The sequence below is a fragment of the Vigna angularis genome, chromosome 2 (assembly GCF_016808095.1).
Source record: "Vigna angularis cultivar LongXiaoDou No.4 chromosome 2, ASM1680809v1, whole genome shotgun sequence".
Classification (NCBI taxonomy): Eukaryota; Viridiplantae; Streptophyta; class Magnoliopsida; order Fabales; family Fabaceae; genus Vigna; species Vigna angularis.
This window is the reverse complement of record NC_068971.1, coordinates 49,045,922-49,068,750: the sequence shown is the minus strand read 5'-3', so window position 1 is coordinate 49,068,750 and position 22,829 is coordinate 49,045,922. Positions and strand designations below refer to the sequence as shown.

The following is a 22,829-nucleotide window of genomic DNA, read 5'->3' as shown; positions in this document are numbered from 1 at the left end:
GAGCTTGGATATTGTTGCACGATAAAAGTTGAGAAGTCAAAAAAAAATATTTGTACAACACATGTATTAAATAATAATATATAGTAAAAGATTATCTGAAAAGAAACTCAAATTCCACATTATTACTATATTTTTCCTTCAATGATCTTGACAACAATTTGGTTAATTAGTTTTTTTTTAACTTTTGCTTGTTGAGAAAACATGACAATGAGTAAATACAGAGTAAAAACTGAAGAATCCAAATTTTAAATGATAAAATAACATGGTTGATTCAACTGTGATACTAATGATTCTTTGATAAACCATTATTTCAGAACTCACAATAAATAATAAAAGAAACATTTTTATTACAATCAAATTAACAACACATATACGAGATGAAAATATTATTATAAATAAAGCAAATGAGAGAAACTAAAACATGTTACGTAATAAATTTTTATATAAACTTTATATTAACTATTTTATCTTTACCTTTTATAAATACAATGAGTTTTCAAACACTTGATGGAGTGTAAAAGATGTTACACCTATAATATTTTTGCAAAATGTTTTTTTAATAATTATTTTTACAATTTTTTAACAACAATGTATGTGTTAGCCATTTCAAATATATGAATCAATAAAATAGTGACGTATAATATATTATCAAAAAGTGGTTAAAAAAAATGGTTAACATATGATCAAATATTTTTAGACAGACAAAAGTATAATTAAGTACAAAAGTACTAAATAAACAATAATAAATCATATAAAATCATTAAACAACACCAACACATTCATTCTTTCTTGAAATAAAAGTTAAATTTAGTTCAAAGAGTAAGTTTTTTTTTTCTTACAAGAGAAAAGAAAATACTATTCAAAATTGTACTAAAGAAAATACTGTTATAATATTCGACCAACCGAAAGTAGAATGATCTTATACAAAGAATATTTATGAAAATAAAAGGAAATTACATTCTTGTATGACTGATAATTAAAACTATTATTGAATTTATCTGTATAGCTAAACGTTTTATATACAGATATTTATTATGCAGGTACATATTTTTGACATCATTAGCTGCATAAATAATAACACACATATATATAGAGTAATAATACCTTAGTAATGACAATTTTAGGGTGTTAATTATATTTTAAGCTTAAAAAAATAGTTACATAATAACAGCAACCAGATTGGATCACTTGTGGAATTGGAGACATGCAACAATATGTTTGATTGGATCAATTAGTTTCAAAACCCAAACAAAGTTGGCAAGATGTCACTGTTTTTAGGTTTGTCAAGATGCTACAAGATGTGCATAATTAATAGCCAGGGCTATCTTGTTTAAGTTAAATAAATGAATAAAACAACGAGAATAAGCCTTGTTTAAGACATTTAATTACGATTATAGTATGCAGGTTTCTCAATTTCAAACTAAAAGAAAGTATTTATAACTGCCATATAAAAGAAGATCTTTAAAATCCGAGTTCAAATTATAAGGAGATTTTCTTTTGTAATGAATTGAAGTTTAACTAGATAACTCAACCCTAGTTAATTTAATGAAGGCAAGTTAATTTCATAGGTAGAAATACAAGTGTGGTTACTAGTGTCTATATTATTATAAGAAAAAAAAATTAGAATTGAATATTTTAATCATGCAAGTGTTGTCATAATATACAAAACTAGAAATTGAAAATAATTACAAAAATAAAAAATATACAAATAGAATTTTCTTTATTAATTTGTTATAAATAGCTACAAAACATAAAAGTGGAACTTCTTTACAAAAATTACGGAGTCCATAGAATGGAAAAGAAAAATAGATGACATGATTTTTCAAGTCATGAGAATTTATTATTAAAAAGATAAAAAAGAAAAGCACACGCAAATATAAATGACATTTTTTTTATCTTAAACTTTTAGTATAAAGCAATGCTAATGTTTTCATAAATAATTATTGAGTGTAACCATTTTACTGTTTCAATGTCTTTTACCATGTCGTACAATGTTAGAAAAAATTTCACCGGTTGAAGATATTTACCCATAAACATTAATGGCGTTGGATGAAACAAGACGAGACATTTGGCATTTTTCTTTCTTATCTGGAAAGATTTGTCCAATTTTTTTAATGAAAAATAAGACGCAGTTAGTTTTTCCAAAAAAAAAATGGAATTATATTATATATATTTATATTGATATTTGATTGTTCATCCAATAAAATAAAAACAGTAATTAATATGATTTAAATATAAGTTAGGCAACCTTCCTATTTACTACAGTTGAGGAAATTTCTTGTAAAGCACTGGTATTACAATAAATAAAATGATATCCTAAAAATAGGCAATAAATTTTGATGCATGATCATGAAGCCACCTTTAATAGCAGAATTGTTTTTCCTTTATTTTCTCTTTAATCTTTGGAGTGTCAGTGTCATTTTCAATATTTTAAAAAAGATCTTTTATAGGTATGAACGTGCATGACCAGAGGGGGACCCATCAGGTTAATGAATTCGAAACAGGGGACCAGATGGTGTGCCTATTTTTCCGGGCTTCTACACAGAGCAGGTACCACTCTCCTTCCTATGTCAGCTTATTTACTTCCTTATTATTATATCAACCAATTTTATTTTTTCAAAAACTATATATTTATAACTTAAAATTATTTTATATGGTAATTCAAATATTTTTTAAATAAAATTTGAAATTATTGAATCATACCTCAAATGATACGAAGCTTCCTTCCACCGACTGCCCCAAAAAAGTGTTCCACGAAAAAGAGAAGCTAGATAGCCTAAAAAAACGTACAGAGTAATAGCCTAACCAAGACAATAAAGATAGAAAATATTCTTCGGGTTATGAGATCATTTTCGATTTTATTTTTTCATTTTGTATATACATTTTTTTTACTACGAAATTGAATACGTAGGACGCGTGTATTTGTACATGTATCTTAAAATTATATAATAAATTAGAAACGAAATTATTGAAGGGTAGTACTAGCCAGTAGCAAAGGGCAAAGTACCATATCAAGTCTTGCACGGAACTACATGTGTCAGCATGCGTCACGTGGCTCGCTAAAAACCACACGTGCATGAATGTGTCAATCCTTGGCGATGAAATTGCGGAAAGAGTGGCGCAGAACAGAACATTAACCTTGTATGTTGTTTTTGAAGGTTTTAATTACACGGTGATTTATTTCGGTGGTGTGATGTGTGTAGGTGGCATTGACGAAGAAGCGTACGTATCTAGGAATGTAATCTGACAGAGAAGTGATTAAAAAAGAAAACTCTTCACCGACTCCAGATTGTGCTGGATTTGGTATGTAATTCACCCTTTAAAACTAACTATATTTTGATATAGAAAATAATTTAATTTTTGTGTTTAATTTCTGTAAGCTATATATTAATAGGAGCTATAAAATGAGAGTGGAGAATAAATAATACATAAAAAGTATAAAAAAAAAACATAGGAGGCACAGTATTTGGTGTGTGAATTTAGCATGTGAAATGAAAGAAGAAATAAGAAAAATGTGTTGACGCAAATGCATCCCTGAGCAATGAATCTAAGACGAGGATGATGCAACTTTTCAATAATAAAAACATTGGCTGCTTCCATGGAATCTCTATTTCAACAATTTTTGTCCAGCTGTAATTTAACTGTCATTTTTGTAAAGCCTCTTTTAGTACAGCCCCATTTTCGTATTAATCTCAGGTTTTATTTTCATAATACTTTTTATTTTAATAATAGACACAACATTTTGTACATTTATACTTTTTATTTATTTTTATTATGGAGTTAATATATGAGCTTAAATATATATTTCTTAATGGAGAATCGTGTCCAAATTTTAATCTTACAAAGTAATAAATTTAAGACTTAGAGCCTTAATGTTAAGGATTTGGGTAATAGTGAATAAAAGAATTTAAGAGTATAGATAGATGATTGTGGTTTTGTTTATTTGAACAATTGGGAGGTGAAAATGATTAAATTTGAAAGAAATGTTTGTGATAGATTTAATAAATGTGATAGGTAAAAAAAGTTATAATAATATTATACATTTGTCCTTGTCATTAAAAGTATTACAAAATAAATAATTGATTAATTAAAATTAATTTTAAAAAAATGTTGATGAATGGTTTTTAAATAAAAAAATCAATCGGTCTAATTATTTAAAAATACAATTGTTATTGGTATTAAAAAAATGCTTCAATATATCGATTTAAAATTAAATGTTCATATTAAATAAAAATAATGTTTGAACAATTATTTTAAAAGCTTTACATTTCATTTGTATTATATTATTATCAATTAATATAAATCTTAAATGAGAATTTTTAAATTCATGAAAATAATTTTAAATAAAATTGGCCCTGATGGAATTTATTGAAATCATTTGATATGAGAGATCGAAGAAAAATGAAATCATTAATAAATTTATTTTTATTAAAAAAACTCTTGCAATAATATATAAAAAATACCATTCACAATAATGAATAATAAAATTATAATTAAATATTTGAAGTTAGATTTTGAATAGCGTGATATATATTAAACAATATTTTATAAAATTCTTACATTACATATAAAGCAAAAATGTGATAAAAAATAAAATAACATAATAATTTCTATGAAATTTAAAGTAAAACCTGGATTTGAAATACCTTAATATTATAAATAATTATTGTGGCTTGTGTAGAACTACGTGATTAAATTGATTATATAGTGTAAATAAGTGTACGTTTCACTTTTATTAAAAATATAAAGTTTGAATATCATCTATATTAGCTCACACTTATTTTTTAAGGTCTGACCTAATTTGTATGAAAGTCCAATACTTTTTTAACTTTTACAAATATATTTATCAATGTATTTACTTATAAAGTATTAACATCTTTAAAAATACCAGTGAGCTTAGTTTAGTATTGAATTAATTATTTTTTAATAATTAAAATTTGTATACTCGTATGTAATATATGTATATACATTTTAACAGAACAAAGTAGATATTTAAAATCTATAATTTAGAGTATAAAATTATATTTTAATGTTTTTCTACATTTGACTTTTTTGCCTCAGTCAAAACGCTTTCCTTTCCAACGAGTATAAATAATCAAGAGAGATAAATAAATTTATAACTTTATAGTATATTTTAAGAGAATTATAACTTAAAAAGTGCTTTTAATCCTTGAATTTGACCTTTTTTTTTACTTTTATGAATTAGAAGTTGTTTTTTTCTGTACCAGAATTTCAGATATTAATGGATGTTGATTCACTATTTCTAATTTAAAATTTTTGGTTCCTCTGTGGAAAAGAACAAAGGGGTGAGAAAAAAATGTCACAAACACCTATGCCAATATTTTTCTACTGCACCAGTAATTAAGCTTAACCAAATACTAATATGCTTTCTAATAATTTTAAAGGCAAAGTTTATCACAATTTTAAACTTTTTAAATCTAAACTATCAAATAACATTTCATAATAACTTTGTTTACCATTTTAAAAGTCAAAAAATTTGAAAAAAAAAATAAAGAAAGGTGCATTACAATTTGACTCACATGTGAATATATATATATATATATATATATATATATATATATATATATATATATATATATATATATATATATATATATATATCACACAAAAATATGTTTAGAAAATTGACGAATTTAATTAGTATTTGTTTGGGTTTAGAATTTAAGGTTTTGTTCTATTAAAAAATTAAAAAGAAATCGTTTGGGCAATATTATTAGAGATAAAATCAACAAAATGCATAAGATATAAAATTTACTTTAAAAGGATTTAGATCAACAAATTTGTGGGAACATTAAAAGAAAATTAAACTTCATTAAGTAAACTTCATTCAAACAAGCATAAAAACCAGGAATATCCTCAAAATTCATCACTGCAATGTATGTGGTTAACCTTCAAAAAATAAAAGCATTTTTTGTTTCAAATATGATATCACTAGTGCAAAATTACATTGGACTAAAAAATTGACGAAAAATAGACTAAAAAGAAATGATGAACAAAATTATTTGCAGTAACACTTTTATAAATAATCTGAAAATTTTCTACATCGTACAACAAGCCAACATAAATCTATTTAAAAAATATTCTCAACTTCTTTTTACGATTTCTCTTTTTTTTTTCTCATTTATTTCTTTAAGAAGATAATAATGACGATAGTCCTAATATATATTATTCAAGTATTAAGAAAGTAAGTTATATCGTACAAAGTTTATTATTAAGTATTAGATGGATTGCTTAATCTGCATACAGCAAATTCCAACTCAATCACATACATAAATAAATAAATAATATATACATATATATATTTGTGTGTGTGTGTTTTTATTTCTGACAAAAATATAAGAAAACCATCCTTTCTTTCTTCTGCCTTGATTGGGTAAAATTGATTAAAAACAATCTTTAATTAGGATATGTTAAGAAAGGCAAACTAAGTTTCTGTGTTTTATTGTATCATTCCCCACACTTATAGCATGTAATTGTAGAATTCAGAATTTACCTAACTTTCAACATTCGAACATACTTTAAGAGATTGATTGATTCCTATTTTATCTAAGTGGGAAAACTTTTCCAAACCGAAAAAACCTCCAAAACATTATAGCCTACCTCGGATATGGTCGGTTTACCAAGAAAACGTCTTCAAAATAACAGTGGACCCCTTGTTCAAAATTAACATGACAAATAACTCTGTATTTCATTATCAGTTGTATTAATCTAATTAGTTCTTCAATTAAATGTAAAAAAATATGTACTTCTCAAAAAAATTAATTTAAAGTTTATAAAAATGTGAAGTCCCATTTACAATAATAGAAACATTTTTGCAGACACATTAAAAAGCAGAAGACTTTCAATATATTCTCTTGCTTCTAGATCGGTAATAGGGTATAATCTCATTTACTTGTGAACCCTCGCTTTGGTATAAATTCTCGGTTTAACCAGAAACGAATCACTCAATTTGTATGTGATTGTCGTATTCCTTGTATGCATGTCGTTCCAAGATTTGGTTTAACTTTTTTTTTTCACTATTTTTCTGAAAAGTATTTTTAAAATGTTTACGTGTAAATATTCATTTTATCGATTAATGTTTTCTCTCCTCTTCATTTTTAAATCTGAAATTTCAGTTTCTCATGAGCGTGATAGGGTCGAGACCACCAATTTAGACAGTGTATATTTTATGATCATATTCAAGATTTTGTAATTAGATTATATATAATTGAAAAATATAAAGACGTATATTTTTTTATCACGTTGTTACAAAATTTTAACAATGATAACACACGTGCACCCTTCTTTTTCCCTTCATTAACTTTGTACAGTCATTTTTTATTTAAAGATCGTAAAGCTCAAAAAGAAAAAATAATACTAAAGAAATAGGACTTAGGAGGATGTACCTAGTTCACTTTATATATACACATAGGCCAAAACTATGTGCTGTTTAATTTGCATAACACCGTCGCAGACGTGTCGTCTGTAGATTCTTTAATATACTTCGCATTATCCAATTTAATTAACTTCATCTCTACACTAATATCTTAATCTCACCGTATAATCCAAATATAAAAAAAATAACGTGTCTTTATATATACATGTAAATTAATGGTTTTTTATTATAGTTTTAAAAGACAAAAGAAGAATACTTTCTCTATTATATGCCAAAAAAAAAATATTATCTTAGGCACAAAATACTCCATTTTTGGCAAGGGAGGGAGTACAAAAGTCGCAAGCATTTTCGAAAAATAAAATTCTGGTTTCTAGTATGAACTTTTATACTGTTATTGAATTAAAATTAAAATTTAACTTACGTAGTAAAATTCCACATTAGTTAATATAAACATAAAGTAAAACTACTCTTAAAAGATAAAGCTTATTTACATGAAGTAGTAAGATTGTAATAAACTATTACGGCCTTAATCATTGACATTGTAATTTGTGAATGAAAATGAGGAAACCATAGTTTTGTTATGGAAAATATTGTTTAACACACTTAAAATTTTTTACATTCATTTCACTATAATGTGTGAAATGAATATAAAAGAAAGACTGTCATGTTATTATTTCTCTTTTGTCATTCATAAGAGAAGAGCAAAAGGAAGAAGAAAAAGAAAAGAAGTATTTTTATTATGTGTATTTTGCACCGTAAAGCGGATTAGAATCCATATATAACGTGTTTGATTCCGTTGGAGAAGGAGGTAGCGTAACCCCGTTCACACACAGAAACAGAAACACGCCCACAATGAATCAATGAAAGGCTACGTATGAAAACGTCGACCATGCATTGAATGCCACCGGCTGCCACGTAGTCCGTACCACCCACTAACCTACAATTGCCGGTGGCCTCTTTGGTGTCACTGTTTTTGGCTTTAACCATGGAACATATGTATGTATGTATTCATATTCATTCATTACTACTTGCTTGTTTCGCTTCCAACTCATTTCCACAATCACCTCTCACTTTCTTCCAACCCACAAAGCCGCGCTATCTATCTATCTTTCTTTCTTTCTTTCTTTCTCTCTTCTTTCATCCACCTAACCAGATCGATCGACCCCATCATATATTTATCGTATCTATCTCACTGCTCTTGTAGCTGTTTGAATGAAGGATTTCAGATTGGGCATTTGAGAGATAAGTATATATATGGATAATAATAAGGAGATGATGATGATGATGATGATGATGGGTGTGAAGAAGGAGGAGGATTATTCCATAGGGTCATCGTCCTTCCATTGCAATTATCCATTCCTTGATTTCTCTGATGACAAGGGCTCTTTAGGGTTTATGGAGTTGCTGGGTGTGCAAGAATACAGTCCTCTGCTTGATTTGCCTTTAGGGTCCAACATGGAAGTGCGTCAAACCTCTGATCATAAGGAACCACCTCAGACTAAGAAAGATTGGCCCGAGGTAACCAACCAGCAACCTGCGACTCCGAACTCGTCATCCATTTCCTCCGCGTCCAGTGAGGCTCTCAACGATGAACAAAAGAATAGAACTGTAGACCAAACACATGATGAGCACAAAAAGACAAAGGAACAGTATGTTTCTTTCTCTAATGTTCTAATTTTCTCTCACCTTTTAAATTCTTTTGTGTAGTTATTTGGTTATTTAAGCCTATGATTCGCATTTTTTTCAAAAAAAAAATTGATCTTTGGTGTTTGAATGGCTCATGGCATATCGGCAGAAGAAAAACCTTGGGGGCGGTGGAGTGTGAATTACGTGTTTGATAATCTAATTAGGGGTAGGGGATGAAAAAGACGGGGGCTGGGTATTTGTTTTCTATAATATTTTTGTGATGGTTTGTTTTTGCGAGGAATAGTGGTACGTTGATTTATTTAATGTTTGGAAGATTCTAATAAGATTTGATGGTTTTCGGGGATGGGTTTAGGTTGAAGGCTAAGAAGACAAATCAGAAGAGACAGAGAGAACCGAGATTCGCGTTCATGACGAAAAGCGAGGTGGATCATCTGGAAGATGGGTACAGATGGAGAAAGTACGGTCAAAAAGCTGTGAAAAACAGCCCCTTTCCCAGGTAACACTTTATCTCATTCTGCAATACACGCTTTGCTTCCTTCGCATCCTCACTTTTCGCTTCGATTTTGTTTCGTTTAAACCACCCAAAAATAAATTAAATGCTCTCGACATTTGAACAGGAGCTACTATCGTTGCACCAGTGTTTCGTGTAATGTGAAGAAACGCGTAGAGCGATCTTTTAGCGACCCAAGCATTGTGGTGACAACCTACGAAGGTCAACACATTCATCCAAGCCCGGTTATGGGTCGCTCCAACAACTTTGGTTCGCTAATGTCTGGATCTGAGAACTACATGTCCCAATATTATCAGCAGCACCATCAACAACAGCTCCATGTCGATGCATTGTCTTCTCTGGGTTTCCTCTCTCCAAAGAATGTCACATTTCCTCAACAGACAGCGTTGTTGAGTGACTATGGCCGTCTTCAAGATGTTGTTCCTTCACAACAAATGTTCAAACAAGACTAGATGACAATTCCATTGCTGTTACTATGTGATTTCTTATTATTACTTTTTGTACGAGAGTATAGATGAGAACTCCACAGCTGCACTGGAATATATATATATATATATATATATATATATATATATATATATATATATATATATATATATATATATATATATATATATATATATATATATATATATATATATATATATATTTAAGTTTTAGTTTTCCTTGATGGCTGGATCAATCATGCTAGTAAAACCCACTTTATCTTTATGCACGTATATAATATATAGATAGGGCCTTGGCATGAATATCAGCGTAACATGATAGATTTTTGATCCGGTGCAGGCACTGCTTTCTCGTTGACGTGTCTCAGGATCTAGTTTCCTGTTTCGATCCAATATCTGATATTTAATAGATAGAAAATAAATAAAAGGACAAATAAGAGTATCCATTGGTGGATAGGACTGTGGGTGAAAATGATAACAAAACAAAATAAAAATAAGGCAAATAGGGTTCTATCCTCTTTTTAATCGTGAGATTCTGACCCGTCGTTTGTCTTGTGTTTTTGTTTCTTTTTGTGGAGGGAATGTGCGTTCGAAAGGGAATAATGGTGGGTGCAAGTTTGCTTGCTTTGTCTGGTCCCTGTAGTCCAGGGAAAAGGAAATTGTAGGGAAATTTTCTTGAAATTTGAAGGATACAACATTGGTGAAAGATCTGACCCAATATTGTAACGAGGTAATAAATAGGAAGTGATTTAACCTCATTAAGTGTTGCTTGTCATGTAAATCCATCCATGGAATTGATTCACTGGAGATGTGGAAATTAAAAGCACGAGAAGTGAAGAAAAGAAAACTGGAACAAGGATTACATTTAAAGCGTGATCTGGTTTGGACGATGGAATAGATTTTCATAATGACTAGTTTTAGCTTAATCTGTGAAAGCACCATAATAGGTGGTGTCGTACTCTTTCATAAGTTTGGTTATATAGAGCAGGTGAGGCTCTCGTCTAAGAGAATAATTGTAAGTTAATATAGGCATAGACCAACGCGCACTAAGAGGATGCATATGATACGCCACCATCAAAGAGCCACTGGGGGCCCGCTATTCCTTCCCATTATACGCTCCCTCTCCATTAAGTGGCAAATACATTGCATCGAATTAGAACTCTTCAATTCAGAAAGAACAGGGAATAATTACCAACCCACATTGAATTGCTCAGCCACTTCTTGTCTTTTAATTTACCTATCTTCTATTACTTTACTCCCAGACAAATAAATGACTGGAAAACGATCCTGCCGGCTTTGCGAACCATTATCAAACTTCGATAAAAATACAATTTCAAAAGTTATCCATTTGACTTATATGTCATTATTTCTGAGTACTCCACAGGAACCTCTACAGTCAACAGAATCCAGGACAACGATGAAAGGTAACACGAAGTGAATGAGACGGGCATTTGGGTACACCATTTAGCACATGGCACCACTGCAGCAGAAAAGGCCATCATATTCATGTTCAATTCCAATATCAACAATAATTATTAGTACGCGTTGAAAACTTACACGTAAACTATATGTGGGTACCCGTTCTGAATTTTGCAGACCATACAGTGGCAGTGGAGGCAAATTTCTTATCAAGCTCCCTGCTAGGCTTTTAATCGATCTCCCGTTCTTCTCACTAACAAGCAATATAGGGGCATAAAACTCCTCAAACACAAGTCTGACGGGGTATCATTAACATTTCAAACTATGTCTCGTTCTGGTAGTAAGTTTGAGTCATGAGATTTTCCTGGCTCCCATGAGTTAAAAGCTCAACCTACTTTGCCTCTCAAAAAAATCAAAGACATTTTTATAATCTAGATATATACCGAGAATTACTTACCATGATTTTATCCCTTTAAGACGCGACTGAGCAGTTAGGAAACTAGCATATTTCCAATTTACAGACTACCAATAGCCATTGAAATAAATAAATGAGGCAATAAGAATACGTACAACCTCCTGATAAAACGTTAGGCTTGTTTTCTAGGAATTTGAAGGTCATTATACAGTAATTGTGAACAACATGTGCTTTCAGTTGCCTAAAAACATTAACATGACATCTACGCAACAACAGGACTTGTATTTGACTGTCTGCGGTCATGATTTGTTTCCTGCAAAACTACAGAATGTTAGATTACTTTTCAAACAATTAGGGCTTGAAATATAACATGTTTGTTGATCAGGTTTTAATTTTATTTATTTTTGCTGAACTTGTTATAGGAAAAATACATATGAGAATGCACCTGGTGTTTTTCAGCAACTTGTTGGGAGGAACATGACGACAATTGTGAAAGACTGCAGCAATTATTCTCCAGCTCCGGCTGCTTCTGAGATTCTTTCTCGTACAAGGCATACTCTTCAGGCTTCTCCCACTGCTCCAAGAGTAACCATCACACACCAAAGTAACAGAAATCCAAAAAACAGATTGTATGAACAAAAGATAAACAGTTGAAACATTACTCTGCTTTCACAAGTGACACAGTTGTAGTAGTACTTAACACCATCGGGGCAGTAGTGTTCACTCCAGTCACACTCTGGAAAATCTTCATCTTGGGGACTTGAAGGCATATCAGGTGGGGTATTGCCAGCAGCTGTACTAGGGTTGCTTCCAGTCTGACTAGCCAGCTGGGAGAACAATAAAGTGAGAAAACTATTGCAGTCTTCTTCCAATAAAGGTTCTTCAACAGTAATTTGTCGCATTAAATAATCCATTTAAACATTTCCAATATATTTATTGTCAGAGGTGCATAAAAAAATGAATGGCCTCTTCAGTATTTTGCCATTACTTATATCAAATAAACTGGAATCTTCTAATACCATTCCTCTATTAAATAAATAGCATAATGCTTACAGTTGGAGATCCCAAGTATACCCTGACAAGGTTTGTTGGACCAATCAGTCACTCACTAAGTCCCCAGCATGAAGAGGTGTATCAGAGATCTAACATATTAAAGATATTAGTCAAATTATAGTATATAGATGAGTGCAACCCTCACCTTATTAACTGATTCTGTGAGATTGAGTTTGAATTAAATCTAATTTCAAAGACTTATCTTCCCAGGCGAGGTTGGTTACAGGGATTGCTCGACGTAATGGGGTTCAATTACAGAGCAAATTTTCAAAGATAGTATTGACCATGAGATCCCCCTGAACAATTTTCTCTTATATTCTTAGTTTCTCTCTACACCTTTTTACAAGACTAAAATCATCCTCAATTATAACAATGCATAATTTAACTGAAAGACACAACAATTTAAATGCTTCACAAAGGAGACAGCGAAGCACCCAAGAAATTCATGAGTTTGTCATTGAATTTGTAACAGCAAAGATTGCATATGTTTCTGGGAGAACTAAAAATATAATTTGAAGATTAAAAGGCAGTAAAGGTTAAGCACAGACATATACCTATGAGTACAATAGATAATAATATCAATTCAGCTAAACCAATTCACCTCTTTAATAACAGAAATTTACTTAAATCACGACCAAAATTTCCATAAAAGAGAGACTTATAATGATCAATGCATATTATTACCTGTTAGTAACTAACCTGTGAACTAAGGTGCTGCTCTATATTTTGAACTAATGAATCTGCTGGATGTGATTGTCTCTGCGCCTCAGTAATAAATGGCTGAGTCTGAGAAGGCAATTTTGGAGCTTGAATTGACCCGAAAGGCGTTGAACCCAACTGTGAATGCAATTGTTGTGGGGGAAATGGATGTTGTACCACAGTAGCACCAGGTTCCCAGTTTTGCATATGAGTAGTAACTTGTGGGTGTGCCATTGAGGAATGATGTGGGGCAATAGGCAACATACTTCCTCCACAATTGGGATCACCAAAATTTGGTAGTGGCCTGTGAAAAGACAATAATTTGCAATTTATTTAGCAAGTCATGTGTTTCGTAATTAATATAGAAGAAGGGGCAAATGAAGCGAAACAAACCATACTGCTGGTTCCTGAGAACAGGGTCCAAAATTTGCATTCACAGATACAGAGTTGCTCCTGAAGAAGTATACATAGTAATAGAACATAAATACAATTCCTAAAATTATCTCCTGGTTGAACAACAAAGGGAAACCAATACATAGTTGAATGATTTGAGTTGGGTTAAACAACAATAGAGTTCAAATTCCTTTTTATAACAGGACTTTTTTTCATAAATATGACTAATATATTAAAAGCATAACAGTTTAACACCACTTAGAGAGTGTTGATTAAAATTTTAAGCACCATCCAAGAATCTTGCATTAAACATACCCTGATTCAAGTATAGCATGTCTGGTATGGTTTTGACATAAGAACAGTGTGTTAGAATCTTGGTTTGCAATTTGAATCTCACGTGCTATGTATTATGGGATTCTAGGTAGAAGTAACCAAAAAAACAGATTCAAACTAGTTAAGAATCGATTAAACTATAAACATGTTTCAACTAGACCAGTTTAGGAGAAACCAGCCAGTTCAGATTGCTATTGACTTGTTCTAAGATGTGAACTAGTTTACAGTCCACCTTGTCCACTTTACCAATCTAATCTAGCCTGGCTCACACTAGAAAATATGCACCCTTAAACAGTTTATTTTCATATACTAAGTAAAGACCCGTTGCCATTTAGCCAAGAAAATAAATTTTCTGAACTGAAAAGTCCCATTCCCTCTAGATAAAAATATAAATAAAAATCAAAGATTGCAACATGTAAATCTACTTGCTAACTTGTGATGTATTATTAATTTATTAATAATAAAAGGTGTAATAAACATATTTATATAAGAGATAGATGGATGAAAAAGTAAAACCTGGGCTCTCCTGTTCTAGGTCTCTTAGGATCCGCAAAACGAACAATTAATGGATGATCACAACCCTAGGTGATTAAAAAATAAGACTTTAGTTAAAAATTGAAACTGCACAGAGTAACATGTATGAATTAAATAAATAAATTAGCTTTACTCTCATCGTGAAGGTTCTATTCAGTCCTTTGATTGCAGCTAATGCCATTTCTCGGTTAGAAAATTTGACAAAAGCATATCCTAGAAAATTGAGAAATGCATCCACACGATAAGTTAGGTGAAAATGGCAATCATGATAATAAATTGATGACAAAAATCGAATACAAGACTATGTGCTAAAAGCAATCATAGCTAAAAGTCCAAATAGTCCATCGGGGATTGAGCATGGTCCTCTCTTTATGTATAGTATCCAAATATTGAGTAATTTTAAGATAGAATTGGTCTGGAAATATGAATAAAAAATATTTATGGCAACAGATAGTCTCTTCTCAGTATCAAGGAGATACAAAACAGATCAATAAAGATACAATATTTTTCTTCACATCCCCAGTCTTCAGATGGTTGAGACACCTGGACTCTACCCCCTCACCCCGTGCAAATTCCACTCCAGAACCCAAGGCTTGCTCTTTTCTTTCCCTCTTATTATTTACATTTTGATATTCTTCTCTCTAACTAATTTTCTCTTACGAAGCAATTAGCTTTGGATCACCTAACATTTAAGATTTGCATTGTACGCTTCTTGAAGAAAAACACGGTTCAATGAGGTCTGACAAAGATATGAAGAGTTCAATTTCACCCACTATCTCTCACTCTCCTAGTTTTTGTTCTAGGTCGTCTGCAACTTCTTTTCTTGGGTAAGAAATAAAAGACAGAATCAAATACATGACATTCCTGAAAATATATTGTATGAAATACACTCCATGATAAGAGCAAGGACCAACCACGACTGGTTGCAATGAAGATATCTTCTACATGTCCATAAGGGGAAAATATCTGCACATAGTAAGTATACAAAACTCAGAAACATAACATGAATATAATAACCTGCAGATTATAAAGGATATTCCAAATACCATAGCATAGAAAAATGCAGCTACCATAATAAATAAATAAAAATTAGCATACCAACACATTTAAACTAAATTAGGGTGCAAACAGTTACATAATGAACCGGTTGGTAACTAACGGTTTTTGCTAGCCATTTGCCACATACCAGCATCATGTGAAGTGTCCACATGATAACCAATATTATTTTTGTATCTATATCTAAATCTGTTCAAATTTAATAGGAGCCACTAGGGCAATATTTTCATCCACTCAACCTAGGTAGTGGATTTAGATACATTTCTACAAACAAACTACAATTAGCTTATCCTTACAAATCCATGGATACAATCATTGCCATGAAAAAATGTAAAACGTCATTTTCAGGAGATGCTAAAATATATATTGGGTGAAAAGAATGTGAATGGTGAAACATACTTCTTCAATTTCCTTTTTTGAAGCCTCTTTGTTGAAGCAACTAACAAAAACTTTATCTGCCACTACTGAAAAACAGAAACAACAAGAATACAACAGAAAGTAGTCAGTTGAGCACTAAACAATAAAATATTAGATTAGACAGTAATATATTAAAGTAGTAGGACACGACTATCCTAGAAAAAAGCTGAGAAGCTTGCCTTCTAAAGGATCTTTCTTTTCCATGTTACGGCAAAACCCTCGAACCCCTAGAAAAAGAAAATAACAAGGTTCACATCAACTAATCACAAAAGAGTGTAATTCTTTAAACAACTCATTACTTGCTGGAGAAAGTAAACCATGTTCCATGCCATGTTCTCATCAACCAAACTTAAAATATGAACACAACTCTTAGAAATATTAAATTTAAAACTAAAAATTACATACTAACAAGAAGGGTTTATCCCAACCATCTAAATAAACTTCTGCATACTATTTAAACCTCGTCTTTAAAGCTGCTAACACCATAAATGTAAAAAAATGAAAACATAGTTGATTCTCTCAAAAGCTTTCCTTCTAAAGGATCTTTCTTTTCCATGTTACGGCAAAACCCTCGAACCCCTAGAAAAAGAAAAGAAAAAGATTCGCATAAACTAAACACAAAAGAGTGTAATTCTTTAAACTGCTCATTACTTGCTGGAGAAAGTAAACCATGTTCCGTGCCAAGTTCTCATCAACCAAACTTCAAATATGAAGATAATAGAATGAACTCTTAGAAATATTAAATTTAAAACTAAAAATTGCATACTAATAAGGGCTTATCTCAACCATCCAAATAAACTTCTGCACACTATTTAAACCTCGTCTTTAAAGCTGCTAACACCATAAATATAAAAAATGACAACAAAGTTGATTCTCTCAAAAAATAACCCTAGCAAAGAGTTTTTCTTCTTAAACTGAAGATATGATTGGAAGAGGTAGAGTACATTGTTCCTGACTTCCTTGAATTTTGTCATTAGTTCTCAAAACTTCCCTCTATTTTGAAAAGCTGCAAAAACTTCCCTCTATTTTGAAAAGCTGCAAAAACTTCCCTACACATAGTATATAATTCAAATTTCCCACAAAAGTTCTATATTTTTCCAAAAATTTCCCCTAAACATGTCAGGAGAAATTTGTGAGAAAATATAGAAGTTCAAAGAAGGTGACACCACCACATAGTATATGAATTGTAGAATTGATACGAAATTACATAATTTATTTATGTATCATAGGATACAAAGTCATTTAAGATTCATTTTGTGATACAAAATAGATAGTCAAAACACATTGAATTGTAAGATTTAAATATTGAATAGTAACATTCTAATAACTAGAAAGATTTCTTAAACGGTGGGGTCCATAGAAATTAGTACCTTTTACTTCCTGTTTCTCCTCTATTCAAACAAGTTAAAGCTACACAATCTCTCTCGTTTCTCATCCTTGTCCTATATTACCCAATCCGAAACATAGTGTGCAAGTTCGGGAATAAGAATACTACACTTTCTAGTACTCAAAATTTGTCCTTTCAAACTTACTCCTTTAAAGGAAGAGGCAGGCAAAACAAAGAAAACAATACTCATTTCCGCATCATCCAGCATGTATAGGCAGGCAGCTATAAATAGAGCAGCTTAATATCACGTTTTATTGGTCAGTAAGGAAAAGCTATAATGCCAAGTACAAAAAGTCAGAAAAAAATTGAGCTGCTTTAATTTCAATAACTTTATCTTGATTTTAATGATCTTTTCAAGACCGAGAGTTGACTACTATATCATGATGTACATAGAGAATCCATAATAAACTGTCAAACTGTTCTAATTACTAATTTTCAAATTTTCAAAAATTTAATTAGGGATTTAGCGTATGCAAACAGTTACATTCATAATCAGCTAAGGAACCTGACTAAGGCATAGCAGTACAGAACTTAATAAACAGGTTCAAAATAACATAAGAATTTTAAAAAAATTACCCAGACGTTCAAGTTCTCGATCAGCAAATTTGACAACAACAGGATATGATTCCTAGGAAATGTAAATATGTCAAATAATAAAGACAAGTTTAGATTAATGAAATGAATAGTAAAGAAGAGGTTTAACCCAACCATCATAGGTTGTTGTTCTTACCCCAACAAATGTATATTGATTGTTTAAAGCCTTGATAGCCCTGTCAGCTCCATCAAATGTTGCATATTTCACAAAACAACTTCCTGCATAAGTTTAACAAATTTGGACTGGTGTTAATACTTGTAGATATAATATAGAACATATTATATACACGAATGCAAGAATCAAATTAATGCTCCACACAGTCATTGGAAAGCCAAAACGCACAAACAGTAGATGATACAAACAATAGTTACTACAGATACCTTGCCGTACACCTGTTCTCTTGTCTTTTAAAAGAACAACCTCAATAATAGTTCCATGTTCTTCAAATACAGGACGGATCTGAAATGGAATCACAAAAATGAGAAGAGATAGAAGAGTAATAGATATAATAAAAACGAAAAGAAAAAGAAAGAATATTAAACAAATATAACATCACAGTTTCTGCTAAAAATATGCATGACAAAAATGCCAGAAGATAGCTGAATAAATAAAACCATCTCTTTTTATGGGGAAGGTGGAACACAAGGAGAACCAGCTTAAACATCACAGTGGACCATTCCTCACCAGTACATTATAGGGCAGGCCCTTAAAATACAGGTAGGGACAATATCTCTTATCAACTGGCATCCTAATTACCCACCAAGAGTACCGCTGTTGCTTTGAAACAGGGATTACAGTAACAATTAGTGCAAATTTGGAGTAGAAAATAGATTTCAAATAATAAAAATGGGATGGGGCGTGGGATTGGTTACAGGGGGTATGAAATGACATTTGTTATAATTTCAAATTACTAGTATGCTTAGAGCATGAAACGGATAATAACTGTAACAAACTGAAGATAAATAAGGTGATGAAACAAATCAATTTATTCCAGGATTCACAATTCTAACAAAATAGAGACGGGGATAAAATTATCATTTCCATTACTATATAGTGTGAATTGACTACTTATGTACGATATGCACACTCCTCTATTATATCCACAAATTCAAACACAACACCAGTGTGAAAATGTTAGCGGTTCACATTTCACAGGAAATAGACCTACCTCCGCCTCCGTGGCAGTTCTCGGAACAGGAGCAACATAAACTTTCACATTATTCGCACTGTCCACTTGATCTGCGAGAACGAAATCACAAAGCTGAGGAAGCTAAAGCGTAATAAAACAATAGAGAAACGCTATTCCGCGTGCAAATAAAGGAGTTGTGAGAAAATTGCAGTACCTGGAGAAGTTCCTTGGTTGGAGTGGTGCCAGGGGCGTTTGCGGAGAGGGCGAGGAACGGAATGGTTAAGAGCGTATCCTGAATCGAGGGGTGGGAAGTGGTTGAAGCCGTTGCCATTGTCGTGAGAATGAGGGTTTGAAGGGTCTCCGTTGAAATTGAGCCTCTGCTCCATCTGCTCCTTTGGAATCTCCATCTCCGCACGCACCGCTGACGTGTGCCCTAGAGACGGGTTAACTCCAGAGTGAAGAAGTAGCAGGGCCTTTTCCTTTGCTTTCTCTTCTTCTGCTCAACGTGATGTGCTTTGCTCTGCTTTCCAAGCAATTCTCAGATAATCAGTCACCAGGGTTTAGCATTTTTTTTAATAGAGATAAATTACTTTTTTTTGTTCAGGATGAACCCCATTTTGTTTTTATTTGAAACTTTAAAACTATTAACTTTAATTTGTAGTTATTGGTAACTAGATATGTTTTGTTATGTTTAAGAAACTAATTTTCTTAGAAATTTGAAGGAGCAAATCTAAATTAACCTCAAGTTTCAAAATAAATAAATAATATCAATATTAATAATAATAATTATAATAATTTGTCCTTTTTTTTCATACCTTGTCTGCAATTAAGATATCACAAAGCAGAATCTAATTGACCATAAACCCTGAAATAAGTAAATTTATATATATAGTTATATCTAAAAAAACTAAATATCAATTATCATATATTATCTAATTAAATCTTCTTGGTATTGTAGTTATATATCTAAAAATATGGGAGATCGATCCTGTTATTTCAGGATAATGTTCATGATATTAAAATAATTTTGCTTAGCAAATATCACGTGCACAGTTGTGGATTAATTCTTATTTGTCAATATTTTATAGACCACGTCCATGAAAAAAATAGCATGTATTATGTAGTGTGTTTTTGAATCTAAGTTTGTTGTACATGACAAATAAATTTAACATCTAAGGTGAAAGTTTATATTATTGGAAAACATTTGTGTATGGGTTTATGTTCGAAAAGTTCATTTTGCAAACCGATGAAATATATTAGGAACTGTACGACTTTATGTAGAAAAAGTCAACACTTGTACTTCGAAATGTTAGATAATATAATAATATAATAAGGCACGTTCCTTATTTAAAATAAATTCCTAAAAACACTACAATCGTTGTTATAAAAAAAAATAACTCCTCAAGGTCATATCAACCACTTCCACTCCAAGATTATATCTTAATTTCATATTAATTTGTAATAAGTGATATTTGGTAGCCAGTAATGTTACATTTAGTTCGTATATTTTTATACTAGATTAAAAGAAAAAAAAATCAAAATGACTTCTCACGATAATATAAATCACTTTCGTACCAATATTTTTTAACAAATCTCATTGACATTATATATATATATATATATATATATATATATATATATATATATATATATATTATGTGAAAATATATATCAATAGGTGATATGATAAATAGCAAATATTTAGATAACGGAAAATATAATACGCTAAATAGTTAAGAAATATTACAAAAATATATTCTAATTTTTAATATTATATTAAGAAATAGATTCTAAATTTAATTCAATTTTATAACATTAATTTATAAAATAATATTTACATATACTTATATGTTTAAAAAAAATAAAAAATAAATCCTAAACATAGTAAATACAGATAACAATATTTGTAATTCTCTTCAGAAGGGAAAGAAAACCCTTCGAGCATAGTCTCGCATTTCCAACCGTAACTACTGCAAACAGGTTGAAACAAATAAAAATAATATGTACATTTTTATCCACACAAACAGAAAATATGTTGAAACAAATATAACGTTAATAGAATTTTTCGACATATTTAATAATTACTTCCACTCACACGTATATTGAATTTATATTGATGTTTACGATGATATAGAATAAAATTGCAACGAGATTTATTATGAATTGTAGTTTGACAGCAAATTTAAACATTTTAAAAAATCTAAATATATTGAGTTTAACTCTCGAAAATATTTTAACAAAAATGTGACACAATTTAAATTTATTAGTTTATTTTTATCATTTAAAACAAGTATTTTAATCATTATCAATAAAATGTTTTTATTGAAATTCTAAATTTTAACACCTAGTGATAAAATAATATTTTATAAAATTGATAAAACAAAATAAAGTTTTGTCACTTCTTATAAATATAATATTAATACACTCATGTAAAATAAAACAACCATAATAATAATTATATCTATAAAAACTCAACTTAATCATTAGACAATCAAGAAGATGTTCTTTGTCTTCTTCTACCAGCACTACTTCAACATTTATCTCTAGTCAATCCAACCCTCAATTCGCTCGTTATGCATGTGGGTATCGTTTAAAAAATACTCGTGGATATTTTAAAACTCGCAGATACATACGGATATTATAAAAAATTTAAAAATATATTTTATACACTTTCAAAATAAAATTTAAATAAAACTACAAAAAAATATAGATAGTATAATATAAATTAAATTAAATATAAATTAAAATTTAGTCTTTTAATTAAATTTAACCTAACCTCAATTCGTAATAACAAAATTGCAAGCAGAGAATCTCAATATGAGAAATGTAGAGAAAACCCCAAAGCACGGTCAAAACCAAGAGTCCCAAAAAATCTCAATCAAAAAAAAGATAAGAAACTCCAAACATGTTACAAGTCAGGAAAAATCCCAATTATATGAACAGAGGTAAATAATAAGCTTGAAGCTTCTCGGTTTGCTTGTGAAAAATGTAAAAGAGTAAAGATTAGAGAATAAATTGTGAATAGAGTTTGTGAGAGAAACCAACAATTCGGCAGTTAAGATTTTTAATTAGGATTTCATAATTTTTAATTGAGAAGCTTTCCATATTCTTAAGAGTAATAAAAAAGTTAATTTAAAAAATATAAATTAAAATATTATTATTATTTTTTGCGGATAACGGGTACCCGTGGGTTGGATAGTATAATATTCGCACCCAACCTGTTTAGAAGCGGATATTAAAATACGCGTTATCCATTGTCAGCGAGTAATAAATATCCGCAGGTAATAACTACTCGTGGCAGATTTTATCCGCAGGCGCAATTTTTTTTATCATCCTTACCCTCGTCTACTCCCACCAATCACAATAGTAACAAATAAGTGATTATTACAAAAGAAACAA

General features: G+C 30.6%; 2 protein-coding genes across 4 annotated transcripts; one reads left to right on the top strand and one right to left on the bottom strand.

The window, feature by feature from the left end:
• Nucleotides 1-8,164: 8,164 nt before the first annotated feature.
• Nucleotides 8,165-10,042, top strand: LOC108329001 (WRKY transcription factor 23). The gene is made up of 3 exons (XM_017562954.2): nucleotides 8,165-9,045; nucleotides 9,396-9,539; nucleotides 9,661-10,042. The coding sequence occupies exons 1-3, from the start codon at nucleotides 8,651-8,653 to the stop codon at nucleotides 10,004-10,006; spliced, it is 885 nt and encodes a 294-aa protein (XP_017418443.1). The 5' UTR covers nucleotides 8,165-8,650; the 3' UTR covers nucleotides 10,007-10,042.
• Nucleotides 10,043-11,910: 1,868 nt separating this feature from the next.
• LOC108327626 (flowering time control protein FCA) lies at nucleotides 11,911-20,003 on the bottom strand. 3 transcript variants are annotated; one of them, XM_052872984.1, is made up of 16 exons: nucleotides 19,645-19,995; nucleotides 19,470-19,540; nucleotides 18,682-18,760; nucleotides 18,437-18,519; nucleotides 18,283-18,334; nucleotides 16,853-16,898; nucleotides 16,499-16,548; nucleotides 16,302-16,366; nucleotides 15,761-15,812; nucleotides 14,980-15,059; nucleotides 14,829-14,893; nucleotides 13,980-14,039; nucleotides 13,587-13,890; nucleotides 12,497-12,661; nucleotides 12,280-12,408; nucleotides 11,911-12,147 (listed from the first exon to the last, which is right to left on the bottom strand). In XM_052872984.1, the coding sequence occupies exons 1-16, from the start codon at nucleotides 19,835-19,837 to the stop codon at nucleotides 12,097-12,099; spliced, it is 1,545 nt and encodes a 514-aa protein (XP_052728944.1). In that variant the 5' UTR covers nucleotides 19,838-19,995; the 3' UTR covers nucleotides 11,911-12,096. The 3 variants fall into 3 exon arrangements, with proteins under 3 accessions (XP_052728944.1, XP_052728945.1, XP_052728946.1); XM_052872985.1 differs by lacking the exon at nucleotides 16,853-16,898 and having other exon boundaries at nucleotides 16,499-16,546; nucleotides 19,645-19,994; XM_052872986.1 differs by lacking the exons at nucleotides 11,911-12,147; nucleotides 12,280-12,408 and adding an exon at nucleotides 12,888-12,976 and having other exon boundaries at nucleotides 12,524-12,661; nucleotides 19,645-20,003.
• Nucleotides 20,004-22,829: the final 2,826 nt, after the last annotated feature.

Coding starts and splice junctions, on each gene's coding strand:
- LOC108329001 (XM_017562954.2), top strand. CDS start 8,651: ATGGATAATAATAAGGAGATGATGATGATGATGATGATGATGGGTGTG. Junction 9,046..9,395: donor CACAAAAAGACAAAGGAACA/GTATGTTTCTTT, acceptor GGATGGGTTTAG/GTTGAAGGCTAAGAAGACAA. Junction 9,540..9,660: donor AAAAACAGCCCCTTTCCCAG/GTAACACTTTAT, acceptor ACATTTGAACAG/GAGCTACTATCGTTGCACCA.
- LOC108327626 (XM_052872984.1), bottom strand. CDS start 19,837: ATGGAGATTCCAAAGGAGCAGATGGAGCAGAGGCTCAATTTCAACGGA. Junction 16,899..18,282: donor TCGAGAACTTGAACGTCTGG/GTAATTTTTTTA, acceptor TTCTTTTTCTAG/GGGTTCGAGGGTTTTGCCGT. Junction 14,894..14,979: donor ATAGAACCTTCACGATGAGA/GTAAAGCTAATT, acceptor TTAATCACCTAG/GGTTGTGATCATCCATTAAT.